Raw genomic sequence first — 15,224 nt, 5'->3', positions numbered from 1 at the left:
GAGCCTGGTCCCACATATATTTGTATTCTCCTGCCGATCTTGTACCAGGCTATTATCCAGCCACTGCTGTGAGGTGATTCTTTGACCCAAGTTATTGGGTCAAAGAGACCTTGGTGTGAGGTATCGGCAACTAACTCTCATTCTGCTTAGATAAAGAGGACGACTCTGGTGGACAGCAGGACGTCGGTGACGGACGTGAAGTTTGCTCCTAAACACATGGGTCTGATGCTGACCACGTGCTCAGCAGACGGGGTGGTGAGGGTCTACGAGGCTCCAGACGTGATGAACCTCAGCCAGTGGTCTCTGCAGCACGAGATCTCCTGTAAACTCAGCTGCTCCTGTATCTCCTGGAACCCCTCCAGGTCAGCTTCACGGAGTCCATAGATTTAGGCCCAATTCACTCCAGGTGAAACCAGTCAGTCATTTTTAAGATTAATATCACTTTATTTGTCAATTGTTCACAGTGTCCAATGAACTAATGTGTTCATTGGTGTTGCTGATTGTACACAGTGTCCAATGAACTAAAGTGTTCATTGATGTAGCTGATTGTACACAACACACGCTGTTACACCCCTGTGTTACATTCTCTATAGCATTGGGTATTCAACTCTGACCCTACGAGGTCCAGAGCCTGCTGGTTTTCTGTTCTACCTGATAATGAATTGCTGGTGTCCCCGGTCTAAATTAGAACAATGATAAAATGCAGTGACACTGGCTTCGAGGTCCAGAGTTGAGTTTGAAGGCTGTAGAGTTTCTCAAGATGTTACTTGAGTGTTCCACTGCTGTGAAAATGCAGTTGGAGCTCTCCAGCAGCTGTAGATACTGATGGGCTATTGTATTGATGCCTATTAACATGTTACCTAGTTTAATAACTGTCTATTTATCAGCAGCTGTAGATACTGATGGGCTATTGTATTGATGCCTATTAACATGTTACCTAGTTTAATAACTGTCATTGTCTCCTTAGTTCTCGCGCCCACCCTCCCATGATAGCAGTGGGAAGTGATGACAGCAACGTGATGTACGGTGGGAAGGTTCAGATCTACGAGTACAATGACAACACTAGGTCAGTCCTATTACCTGGCTATTACATTATTAGTATAATGAAAACACTAGGTCAGTCCTATGACATTATACAGGTGGAGCAGATGGTTACATGAACCCCCAGTTCCCTTGGGAGAAATAAAGCTTCTCTATTGTATTATGTTGTAGTCGTTGTATGTTCTAGTATTATTCAAGTCTGGTCTTTTAGTTCACGTTATCATGTTGTCAGAGACTCCTCTACTTTAAGAGGGGAATTCTCTGTCTTTGATCAGGAAATATGCGAAAGCCGAGACATTGATGACGGTGACTGATGCAGTGCACGACATAGCCTTCTCCCCGAACCTGGGGCGGTCCTTCCACGTGCTCGCCATAGCAACCAAAGATGTTCGGATCTTTAAGTTGGTACCTTTGCGGTGAGTGTATAAATGGCGATTTTTATTTATATATATTTATATATATATTTATATATATATATTTTTACACTTTTTACTAACGTTTTCTGACTTCTAGGAGTACATATTGAGTTGTCTAATAGATATTAGCTGTATATATATTTTTAGACTTGCTGTATTGTCTAAGGAGCAGATCACAGCCGTTCAGAGCCTGTACCGTGTCCATATGCTATACTGACCTGTTCTGCCTCTCTCTCTCGTCTGACAGTAAGGAGAGCAGCTCAACAGGCCCTACTAAATTTGAGGTTCAGATCGTGGCCCAGTTCGACAACCACAACTCCCAGGTGTGGAGAGTCTCCTGGAACATCACTAGCACCTTGCTAGCCTCCTCAGGAGACGACGGCTGTGTCCGACTCTGGAAAGGTGATCTATCTAGTATAGACTGAAACACAGAGATCCTATTAACGATCCACTCTGGGATCATAGAAGATGTACTATGGAGAAATCGCTCCATTTCCTGGTTGCTGAAATTCTAATAGTTTGATTACTTTCTGTTTGTGACCAAAGCGACTATAATGTAATAATGGTACCATCTAAATCACGGTGAAATATTGTCCATAACCATAAGCTGGTGTACAAAAGTAAAAGACACGAAAACCACATTCAAGACCGGGTAGCATAGAAAATAACAGATCTATAACTTATATTTCTATGTGTATTTGGTTAGTGCACAAAAAAACAGAATGGATGACATAGTGCACAAAAAACAGAATGGATGACGTAGTGCACAAAAAACAGAATGGATGACATAGTGCACAAAAAACAGAATGGATGACGTAGTGCACAAAAAACAGAATGGATGACGTAGTGCACAAAAAACAGAATGGATGACGTAGTGCACAAAAAACAGAATGGATGACGTAGTGCACAGAATGGATGACGTAGTGCACAGAATGGATGACGTAGTGCACAAAAAACAGAATGGATGACATAGTGCACAAAAAACAGAATGGATGACGTAGTGCACAAAAAACAGAATGGATGACGTAGTGCACAAAAAACAGAATGGATGACATAGTGCACAAAAAACAGAATGGATGACATAGTGCACAAAAAACAGAATGGATGACGTAGTGCACAAAAAACAGAATGGATGACGTAGTGCACAAAAAACAGAATGGATGACGTAGTGCACAGAATGGATGACGACGTGCACAGAATGGATGACGTAGTGCACAGAATGGATGACGTAGTGCACAAAAAACAGAATGGATGACATAGTGCACAAAAAACAGAATGGATGACATAGTGCACAAAAAACAGAATGGATGACGTAGTGCACAAAAAACAGAATGGATGACGTAGTGCACAAAAAACAGAATGGATGACATAGTGCACAGAATGGATGACGTAGTGCACAGAATGGATGACGTAGTGCACAGAATGGATGACGTAGTGCACAGAATGGATGACGTAGTGCACAGAATGGATGACGTAGTGCACAGAATGGATGACGTAGTGCACAGAATGGATGACGTAGTGCACAAAAAACAGAATGGATGACGTAGTGCACAAAAAACAGAATGGATGACGTAGTGCACAGAATGGATGACGTAGTGCACAAAACAGAATGGATGACGAAGTGCACAAAACAGAATGGATGACGTAGTGCACAAAACAGAATGGATGACGTAGTGCACAAAACAGAATGGATGACGTAGTGCACAAAACAGAATGGATGACGTAGTGCACAAAACAGAATGGATGACGTAGTGCACAGAATGGATGACGTAGTGCACAGAATGGATGACGTAGTGCACAAAACAGAATGGATGACGTAGTGCACAAAACAGAATGGATGACGTAGTGCACAAAACAGAATGGATGACGTAGTGCACAGAATGGATGACGTAGTGCACAAAACAGAATGGATGACGAAGTGCACAAAACAGAATGGATGACGTAGTGCACAAAACAGAATGGATGACGTAGTGCACAAAACAGAATGGATGACGTAGTGCACAAAACAGAATGGATGACGTAGTGCACAGAATGGATGACGTAGTGCACAAAACAGAATGGATGACGTAGTGCAGGGATCTGTTTCAGCCTTTCAAACCTTCAGGCTAAAATGTTAAACGTTTGAGAGCATCTTTTAACTGACTTCACTAGTTTATTATGTCATTCTACGCTGCAGCTTGACAATGACCACTAGTTGGCCCGGCAGCACCAACAGGTTTGGGACCGGGCTAAAAGTCTATTCAGTCATTTCAAAGCCAATGGTTTAGCTGAAGGGAAATAGAAGTGGCTGTCTACTCGTGAACCGTGTAAAGTCCCCCACACATTTACACTGTTTCATTGGTTCCCATCTTCTGGTCCCCAGCCAACTATATGGACAACTGGAAGTGTACAGGCATCCTGAAGGGAGACGGAAGTCCAGTCAACGGGTCGTCAGGACAACCCGGTGCCATGAATACCATGGTGGGGTCCGCTGTCCAGACCTCCCAGAATGCACTGAATGGCTCTGCTGCAGGAAGGTAGGAGGCCTTGCCTTCTGTCGGCCGGCCAGAGCTGGCGACTGACTGCCTCACTGCTTTACCCTCTCTGGGCCTGACTGACACTGCAGCGCTGACACCCCCCCCTCCCTCCCTCCCTGGGCCTGACTGACACTGCAGCGCTGACACCCCCCCCCCCCCCCCCCCCCCTCCCTGGGCCTGACTGACACTGCAGCGCTGACCCCCCCCCCCCCCCCCCCCCCCAGAATGCACTGAATGGCTCTGCTGCAGGAAGGTAGGAGGCCTTGCCTTCTGTCGGCCGGCCAGAGCTGGCGACTGACTGCCTCACTGCTTTACCCTCTCTGGGCCTGACTGACACTGCAGCGCTGACCCCCCCCCCCCCCCACCCCTGGGCCTGACTGACACTGCAGCGCTGACACCCCCCCCTCCCTCCCTCCCTGGGCCTGACTGACACTGCAGCGCTGACACCCCCCCCTCCCTCCCTCCCTGGGCCTGACTGACACTGCAGCGCTGACACCCCCCCCCTCCCTGGGCCTGACTGACACTGCAGCGCTGACCCCCCCCCCCCCCCCCCCCCCCCCCTCCCTGGGCCTGACTGACACTGCAGCGCTGACCCCCCCCCCCCCCCCCCCCCCCTCCCTGGGCCTGACTGACACTGCAGCGCTGACCCCCCCCCCCTCCCTGGGCCTGACTGACACTGTGTGTTGCGCTCATGCAAAGAGCTTGGCTTGTGGCAAGGCCCAGCAGGCCAGACCCAGCACGTAGGCCCGCTCCCCGTGGCAGGTCTGTCTGCTCGTCATAAAAGGCGTGTTTGGGAGGGCTATTTGCAACAGTTTTTTAATGTTCGTACAACAGCAGACTGACGTTTGGATTGTACAATCATTTTTTGGTAATTGTTTATTGACACAGTTTTATGTTGATTGGAACATGAATGTTATTTTGATATATTTTTTAAACATTTGAGATGAGTTATTACAGATGTCTGTCGTCCTCACATAATGCCCTGGAAATTGTCATACTTTCAATACATTTACATACCAGGGCCAAACATACAGGTTTGCTAATTTGAATAATTTACTCTTTTGATGTAATCTTATAATAAATAGCATGTGTAGAATGTTTGGAGGGCATATTGATAAATAATAAACGTTCATATTTTCAATATATAAAATAATTACCAAAACGTTTTCCATAATCTTTGCATGTTGTAGGAGCATCTGGGATATAATCTGGTAATAATCCCTATTAACCTGCTGGTAATCTGCAATTCATCTGAATGAAATAATGACTGAAGGCTGGTGAACATGTTGTAGGAGCGTCTGGGATATAATCTGGTAATAATCCCTATTAACCTGCTGGTAATCTGCAATTCATCTGAATGAAATAATGACTGAAGGCTGGTGAACATGTTGTAGGAGCGTCTGGGATATAATCTGGTAATAATCCCTATTAACCTGCTGGTAATCTGCAATTCATCTGAATGAAATAATGACTGAAGGCTGGTGAACATGTTGTAGGAGCGTCTGGAATATAATCTGGTAATAATCCCTATTAACCTGCTGGTAATCTGCAATTCATCTGAATGAAATAATGACTGAAGGCTGGTGAACATGTTGTAGGAGCATCTGGGATATAATCTGGCAATAATCCCTATTAACCTGCTGGTAATCTGCAATTCATCTGAATGAAATAATGACTGAAGGCTGGTGAACATGTTGTAGGAGCATCTGGAATATAATCTGGTAATAATCCCTATTAACCTGCTGGTAATCTGCAATTAATCTGAATGAAATAATGACTGAAGGCTGGTGAACATGTTGTAGGAGCATCTGGGATATAATCTGGTAATAATCCCTATTAACCTGCTGGTAATCTGCAATTCATCTGAATGAAATAATGACTGAAGGCTGGTGAACATGTTGTAGGAGCATCTGGGATATAATCTGGTAATAATCCCTATTAACCCGCTGGTAATCTGCAATTCATCTGAATGAAATGATGACTGAAGGCTGGTGAACATGTTGTAGGAGCATCTGGGATATAATCTGGTAATAATCCCTATTAACCCGCTGGTAATCTGCAATTCATCTGAATGAAATAATGACTGAAGGCTGGTGAACATGCTAGTGCTTTAATAACACACACATGGCTGAGTTTCTATTCAATATTCCACCCTAGTACAGTACATCAACATTCAGTTTCCAGACATTATACTCTCTCTCCTAGTACAGTACATCAACATTCAGTTTCCAGACATTATACTCTCTCTCCTAGTACAGTACATCAACATTCAGTTTCCAGACATTATACTCTCTCTCCTGGTACAGTACATCAACATTCAGTTTCCAGACATTATACTCCTGGTACAGTACATCAACATTCAGTTTCCAGACATTATACTCCTGGTACAGTACATCAACATTCAGTTTCCAGACATTATACTCCTAGTACAGTACATCAACATTCAGTTTCCAGACATTATACTCTCTCTCCTAGTACAGTACATCAACATTCAGTTTCCAGACATTATACTCTCTCTCCTAGTACAGTACATCAACATTCAGTTTCCAGACATTATACTCTCTCTCCTAGTACAGTACATCAACATTCAGTTTCCAGACATTATACTCTCTCTCCTAGTACAGTACATCAACATTCAGTTTCCAGACATTATACTCCTAGTACAGTACATCAACATTCAGTTTCCAGACATTATACTCCTAGTACAGTACATCAACATTCAGTTTCCAGACATTATACTCTCTCTCCTAGTACAGTACATCAACATTCAGTTTCCAGACATTATACTCTCTCTCCTAGTACAGTACATCAACATTCAGTTTCCAGACATTATACTCTCTCTCCTAGTACAGTACATCAACATTCAGTTTCCAGACATTATACTCCTAGTACAGTACATCAACATTCAGTTTCCAGACATTATACTCCTAGTACAGTACATCAACATTCAGTTTCCAGACATTATACTCCTAGTACAGTACATCAACATTCAGTTTCCAGACATTATACTCCTAGTACAGTACATCAACATTCAGTTTCCAGACATTATACTCTCTCTCCTAGTACAGTACATCAACATTCAGTTTCCAGACATTATACTCTCTCTCCTAGTACAGTACATCAACATTCAGTTTCCAGACATTATACTCCTGGTACTGTATAATGGTTCATAAGAAAAGCCTAATTATCCCTCACTTGAGGTGACTATTCTGCCTTAAAATCCTCTCCGTTCTGAAAGGCCTCTGCTAACCTGTTACATTGTATGGTGTTAGGTTTCTCTGTTTTTAATGACAACCTTTTTCTGTACTCCTGTCCAATCTTTGATAAAAAAAAAATGCATCGTATTGTGATTTGTTGACGACTGTGTGTTTTGTACAATTTCATCTAATTTAAAAAAAAATGAAATAGTTTGCTTGCGTATTATTGTCCCGTTTTCAATAAGGACTCATCCCTGTGTGGTCTATTGGACGTGATGGATGCTGCTTGTTGCATGCACACAGGAACGGCCAGAGGATCCCCTTTAGCCCTCGCCTGCGGAGCCTGACTGCCCTGAAGACACTCCACCAGCCTGCGTACTGTTGACCTAAAGCCCGCTGACCAGCGAGCACCCTGGTGACCATGCATGGACCAGGATGCCACTGCTTCGGCAATACTTACTCCTAATAGGTGTTGTTTTATTTTAGATCAAGTTGTGTTTGTCACATGTGCCCGAATACAGCAGGTAAATGCTGATTTTTTAAAAGCCCTGAACCAACAAAGCAGTTTTAAGAAAATACCTAATTTTTTTTTAAGTATGCGGTTAGAAAAACAAAGAGCTGCAGTAAATAACAATACAGATCTGTAGTTCTGCTGAATACCTGACCACATCGTCTCCTGTTAGTTCTGCTGAATACCTGACCACATGTTAGTTCTGCTGAATACCTGACCACATCGTCTCCTGTTAGTTCTGCTGAATACCTGACCACATGTTAGTTCTGCTGAATACCTGACCACATCGTCTCCTGTTAGTTCTGCTGAATACCTGACCACATGTTAGTTCTGCTGAATACCTGACCACATCGTCTCCTGTTAGTTCTGCTGAATACCTGACCACATGTTAGTTCTGCTGAATACCTGACCACATCGTCTCCTGTTAGTTCTGCTGAATACCTGACCACATGTTAGTTCTGCTGAATACCTGACCACATCGTCTCCTGTTAGTTCTGCTGAATACCTGACCACATGTTAGTTCTGCTGAATACCTGACCACATCGTCTCCTGTTAGTTCTGCTGAATACCTGACCACATGTTAGTTCTGCTGAATACCTGACCACATCGTCTCCTGTTAGTTCTGCTGAATACCTGACCACATGTTAGTTCTGCTGAATACCTGACCACATCGTCTCCTGTTAGTTCTGCTGAATACCTGACCACATGTTAGTTCTGCTGAATACCTGACCACATCGTCTCCTGTTAGTTCTGCTGAATACCTGACCACATGTTAGTTCTGCTGAATACCTGACCACATCGTCTCCTGTTAGTTCTGCTGAATACCTGACCACATGTTAGTTCTGCTGAATACCTGACCACATCGTCTCCTGTTAGTTCTGCTGAATACCTGACCACATGTTAGTTCTGCTGAATACCTGACCACATCGTCTCCTGTTAGTTCTGCTGAATACCTGACCACATGTTAGTTCTGCTGAATACCTGACCACATCGTCTCCTGTTAGTTCTGCTGAATACCTGACCACATGTTAGTTCTGCTGAATACCTGACCACATCGTCTCCTGTTAGTTCTGCTGAATACCTGACCACATGTTAGTTCTGCTGAATACCTGACCACATCGTCTCCTGTTAGTTCTGCTGAATACCTGACCACATGTTAGTTCTGCTGAATACCTGACCACATCGTCTCCTGTTAGTTCTGCTGAATACCTGACCACATGTTAGTTCTGCTGAATACCTGACCACATCGTCTCCTGTTAGTTCTGCTGAATACCTGACCACATGTTAGTTCTGCTGAATACCTGACCACATCGTCTCCTGTTAGTTCTGCTGAATACCTGACCACATGTTAGTTCTGCTGAATACCTGACCACATCGTCTCCTGTTAGTTCTGCTGAATACCTGACCACATGTTAGTTCTGCTGAATACCTGACCACATCGTCTCCTGTTAGTTCTGCTGAATACCTGACCACATAGTCTCCTGTTAGTTCTGCTGAATACCTGACCACATCGTCTCCTGTTAGTTCTGCTGAATACCTGACCACATCGTCTCCTGTTAGTTCTGCTGAATACCTGACCACATCGTCTCCTGTTAGTTCTGCTGAATACCTGACCACATCGTCTCCTGTTAGTTCTGCTGAATACCTGACCACATCGTCTCCTGTTAGTTCTGCTGAATACCTGACCACATCGTCTCCTGTTAGTTCTGCTGAATACCTGACCACATCGTCTCCTGTTAGTTCTGCTGAATACCTTACCACATAGTCTCCTGTTAGTTCTGCTGAATACCTTACCACATCGTCTCCTGTTAGTTCTGCTGAATACCTGACCACATAGTCTCCTGTTAGTTCTGCTGAATACCTGACCACATCGTCTCCTGTTAGTTCTGCTGAATACCTGACCACATCGTCTCCTGTTAGTTCTGCTGAATACCTGACCACATCGTCTCCTGTTAGTTCTGCTGAATACCTGACCACATAGTCTCCTGTTAGTTCTGCTGAATACCTGACCACATCGTCTCCTGTTAGTTCTGCTGAATACCTGACCACATCGTCTCCTGTTAGTTCTGCTGAATACCTGACCACATCGTCTCCTGTTAGTTCTGCTGAATACCTTACCACATCGTCTCCTGTTAGTTCTGCTGAATACCTGACCACATCGTCTCCTGTTAGTTCTGCTGAATACCTGACCACATCGTCTCCTGTTAGTTCTGCTGAATACCTGACCACATCGTCTCCTGTTAGTTCTGCTGAATACCTGACCACATCGTCTCCTGTTAGTTCTGCTGAATACCTGACCACATCGTCTCCTGTTAGTTCTGCTGAATACCTGACCACATCGTCTCCTGTTAGTTCTGCTGAATACCTGACCACATCGTCTCCTGTTAGTTCTGCTGAATACCTGACCACATCGTCTCCTGTTAGTTCTGCTGAATACCTGACCACATCGTCTCCTGTTAGTTCTGCTGAATACCTGACCACATCGTCTCCTGTTAGTTCTGCTGAATACCTGACCACATGTTAGTTCTGCTGAATACCTGACCACATCGTCTCCTGTTAGTTCTGCTGAATACCTGACCACATGTTAGTTCTGCTGAATACCTGACCACATCGTCTCCTGTTAGTTCTGCTGAATACCTGACCACATGTTAGTTCTGCTGAATACCTGACCACATCGTCTCCTGTTAGTTCTGCTGAATACCTGACCACATGTTAGTTCTGCTGAATACCTGACCACATCGTCTCCTGTTAGTTCTGCTGAATACCTGACCACATGTTAGTTCTGCTGAATACCTGACCACATCGTCTCCTGTTAGTTCTGCTGAATACCTGACCACATGTTAGTTCTGCTGAATACCTGACCACATCGTCTCCTGTTAGTTCTGCTGAATACCTGACCACATAGTCTCCTGTTAGTTCTGCTGAATACCTGACCACATCGTCTCCTGTTAGTTCTGCTGAATACCTGACCACATCGTCTCCTGTTAGTTCTGCTGAATACCTGACCACATCGTCTCCTGTTAGTTCTGCTGAATACCTGACCACATCGTCTCCTGTTAGTTCTGCTGAATACCTGACCACATCGTCTCCTGTTAGTTCTGCTGAATACCTGACCACATCGTCTCCTGTTAGTTCTGCTGAATACCTGACCACATCGTCTCCTGTTAGTTCTGCTGAATACCTTACCACATAGTCTCCTGTTAGTTCTGCTGAATACCTTACCACATCGTCTCCTGTTAGTTCTGCTGAATACCTGACCACATAGTCTCCTGTTAGTTCTGCTGAATACCTGACCACATCGTCTCCTGTTAGTTCTGCTGAATACCTGACCACATCGTCTCCTGTTAGTTCTGCTGAATACCTGACCACATCGTCTCCTGTTAGTTCTGCTGAATACCTGACCACATCGTCTCCTGTTAGTTCTGCTGAATACCTGACCACATCGTCTCCTGTTAGTTCTGCTGAATACCTGACCACATCGTCTCCTGTTAGTTCTGCTGAATACCTGACCACATCGTCTCCTGTTAGTTCTGCTGAATACCTTACCACATCGTCTCCTGTTAGTTCTGCTGAATACCTGACCACATCGTCTCCTGTTAGTTCTGCTGAATACCTGACCACATCGTCTCCTGTTAGTTCTGCTGAATACCTGACCACATCGTCTCCTGTTAGTTCTGCTGAATACCTGACCACATCGTCTCCTGTTAGTTCTGCTGAATACCTGACCACATCGTCTCCTGTTAGTTCTGCTGAATACCTGACCACATCGTCTCCTGTTAGTTCTGCTGAATACCTGACCACATCGTCTCCTGTTAGTTCTGCTGAATACCTGACCACATCGTCTCCTGTTAGTTCTGCTGAATACCTGACCACATCGTCTCCTGTTAGTTCTGCTGAATACCTGACCACATCGTCTCCTGTTAGTTCTGCTGAATACCTGACCACATCGTCTCCTGTTAGTTCTGCTGAATACCTGACCACATCGTCTCCTGTTAGTTCTGCTGAATACCTGACCACATCGTCTCCTGTTAGTTCTGCTGAATACCTGACCACATCGTCTCCTGTTAGTTCTGCTGAATACCTGACCACATCGTCTCCTGTTAGTTCTGCTGAATACCTGACCACATCGTCTCCTGTTAGTTCTGCTGAATACCTGACCACATCGTCTCCTGTTAGTTCTGCTGAATACCTGACCACATCGTCTCCTGTTAGTTCTGCTGAATACCTGACCACATCGTCTCCTGTTAGTTCTGCTGAATACCTGACCACATCGTCTCCTGTTAGTTCTGCTGAATACCTGACCACATCGTCTCCTGTTAGTTCTGCTGAATACCTGACCACATGTTAGTTCTGCTGAATACCTGACCACATGTTAGTTCTGCTGAATACCTGACCACATGTTAGTTCTGCTGAATACCTGACCACATCGTCTCCTGTTAGTTCTGCTGAATACCTGACCACATAGTCTCATGTTAGTTCTGCTGAATACCTGACCACATCGTCTCCTGTTAGTTCTGCTGAATACCTGACCACATCGTCTCCTGTTAGTTCTGCTGAATACCTGACCACATGTTAGTTCTGCTGAATACCTGACCACATCGTCTCCTGTTAGTTCTGCTGAATACCTGACCACATCGTCTCCTGTTAGTTCTGCTGAATACCTTACCACATAGTCTCCTGTTAGTTCTGCTGAATACCTTACCACATCGTCTCCTGTTAGTTCTGCTGAATACCTGACCACATAGTCTCCTGTTAGTTCTGCTGAATACCTGACCACATCGTCTCCTGTTAGTTCTGCTGAATACCTGACCACATCGTCTCCTGTTAGTTCTGCTGAATACCTGACCACATCGTCTCCTGTTAGTTCTGCTGAATACCTGACCACATCGTCTCCTGTTAGTTCTGCTGAATACCTGACCACATCGTCTCCTGTTAGTTCTGCTGAATACCTGACCACATCGTCTCCTGTTAGTTCTGCTGAATACCTGACCACATCGTCTCCTGTTAGTTCTGCTGAATACCTGACCACATCGTCTCCTGTTAGTTCTGCTGAATACCTGACCACATCGTCTCCTGTTAGTTCTGCTGAATACCTGACCACATCGTCTCCTGTTAGTTCTGCTGAATACCTGACCACATCGTCTCCTGTTAGTTCTGCTGAATACCTGACCACATCGTCTCCTGTTAGTTCTGCTGAATACCTGACCACATCGTCTCCTGTTAGTTCTGCTGAATACCTGACCACATCGTCTCCTGTTAGTTCTGCTGAATACCTGACCACATCGTCTCCTGTTAGTTCTGCTGAATACCTGACCACATCGTCTCCTGTTAGTTCTGCTGAATACCTGACCACATCGTCTCCTGTTAGTTCTGCTGAATACCTGACCACATCGTCTCCTGTTAGTTCTGCTGAATACCTGACCACATCGTCTCCTGTTAGTTCTGCTGAATACCTGACCACATCGTCTCCTGTTAGTTCTGCTGAATACCTGACCACATCGTCTCCTGTTAGTTCTGCTGAATACCTGACCACATCGTCTCCTGTTAGTTCTGCTGAATACCTGACCACATCGTCTCCTGTTAGTTCTGCTGAATACCTGACCACATGTTAGTTCTGCTGAATACCTGACCACATGTTAGTTCTGCTGAATACCTGACCACATAGTCTCCTGTTAGTTCTGCTGAATACCTGACCACATCGTCTCCTGTTAGTTCTGCTGAATACCTGACCACATCGTCTCCTGTTAGTTCTGCTGAATACCTGACCACATCGTCTCCTGTTAGTTCTGCTGAATACCTTACCACATCGTCTCCTGTTAGTTCTGCTGAATACCTGACCACATAGTCTCCTGTTAGTTCTGCTGAATACCTGACCACATCGTCTCCTGTTAGTTCTGCTGAATACCTTACCACATAGTCTCCTGTTAGTTCTGCTGAATACCTGACCACATCGTCTCCTGTTAGTTCTGCTGAATACCTGACCACATCGTCTCCTGTTAGTTCTGCTGAATACCTGACCACATCGTCTCCTGTTAGTTCTGCTGAATACCTGACCACATCGTCTCCTGTTAGTTCTGCTGAATACCTGACCACATCGTCTCCTGTTAGTTCTGCTGAATACCTGACCACATCGTCTCCTGTTAGTTCTGCTGAATACCTGACCACATCGTCTCCTGTTAGTTCTGCTGAATACCTGACCACATAGTCTCCTGTTAGTTCTGCTGAATACCTGACCACATCGTCTCCTGTTAGTTCTGCTGAATACCTGACCACATCGTCTCCTGTTAGTTCTGCTGAATACCTGACCACATCGTCTCCTGTTAGTTCTGCTGAATACCTTACCACATAGTCTCCTGTTAGTTCTGCTGAATACCTTACCACATCGTCTCCTGTTAGTTCTGCTGAATACCTGACCACATAGTCTCCTGTTAGTTCTGCTGAATACCTGACCACATCGTCTCCTGTTAGTTCTGCTGAATACCTGACCACATCGTCTCCTGTTAGTTCTGCTGAATACCTTACCACATCGTCTCCTGTTAGTTCTGCTGAATACCTTACCACATCGTCTCCTGTTAGTTCTGCTGAATACCTGACCACATCGTCTCCTGTTAGTTCTGCTGAATACCTGACCACATCGTCTCCTGTTAGTTCTGCTGAATACCTGACCACATCGTCTCCTGTTAGTTCTGCTGAATACCTTACCACATCGTCTCCTGTTAGTTCTGCTGAATACCTGACCACATCGTCTCCTGTTAGTTCTGCTGAATACCTGACCACATCGTCTCCTGTTAGTTCTGCTGAATACCTGACCACATCGTCTCCTGTTAGTTCTGCTGAATACCTGACCACATCGTCTCCTGTTAGTTCTGCTGAATACCTGACCACATCGTCTCCTGTTAGTTCTGCTGAATACCTGACCACATCGTCTCCTGTTAGTTCTGCTGAATACCTTACCACATCGTCTCCTGTTAGTTCTGCTGAATACCTTACCACATAGTCTCCTGTTAGTTCTGCTGAATACCTGACCACATCGTCTCCTGTTAGTTCTGCTGAATACCTGACCACATCGTCTCCTGTTAGTTCTGCTGAATACCTGACCACATCGTCTCCTGTTAGTTCTGCTGAATACCTGACCACATCGTCTCCTGTTAGTTCTGCTGAATACCTTACCACATCGTCTCCTGTTAGTTCTGCTGAATACCTGACCACATCGTCTCCTGTTAGTTCTGCTGAATACCTGACCACATCGTCTCCTGTTAGTTCTGCTGAATACCTTACCACATCGTCTCCTGTTAGTTCTGCTGAATACCTGACCACATAGTCTCCTGTTAGTTCTGCTGAATACCTGACCACATCGTCTCCTGTTAGTTCTGCTGAATACCTGACCACATCGTCTCCTGTTAGTTCTGCTGAATACCTTACCACATCGTCTCCTGTTAGTTCTGCTGAATACCTGACCACATAGTCTCCTGTTAGTTCTGCTGAATACCTGACCACATCGTCTCCTGTTAGTTCTGCTGAATACCTTACCACATCGTCTCCT

At 44.9% G+C, this 15,224-nt stretch overlaps 1 protein-coding gene across 5 annotated transcripts in view; it reads left to right on the top strand.

The window, feature by feature from the left end:
- LOC110511365 (nucleoporin SEH1) overlaps positions 1-15,224 on the top strand; it is a 114,313-nt gene that overhangs the window by 980 nt on the left and 98,109 nt on the right. For 2 of the 5 annotated variants that reach the window (XM_036973267.1, XM_036973263.1), the window contains exons 4-8: positions 151-362; positions 968-1,066; positions 1,317-1,457; positions 1,705-1,859; positions 3,820-3,973. In XM_036973267.1, coding sequence (XP_036829162.1) covers positions 151-362; positions 968-1,066; positions 1,317-1,457; positions 1,705-1,859; positions 3,820-3,973 — 761 coding nt within the window. The other 3 variants (XM_036973264.1, XM_036973265.1, XM_036973266.1) reach the window with 3 other exon arrangements.

The sequence above is a fragment of the Oncorhynchus mykiss genome, unplaced genomic scaffold, assembly GCF_013265735.2.
Source record: "Oncorhynchus mykiss isolate Arlee unplaced genomic scaffold, USDA_OmykA_1.1 un_scaffold_226, whole genome shotgun sequence".
Taxonomy (NCBI): domain Eukaryota; kingdom Metazoa; phylum Chordata; class Actinopteri; order Salmoniformes; family Salmonidae; genus Oncorhynchus; species Oncorhynchus mykiss.
This window is presented reverse-complemented; position numbering and strand designations above follow the sequence as displayed.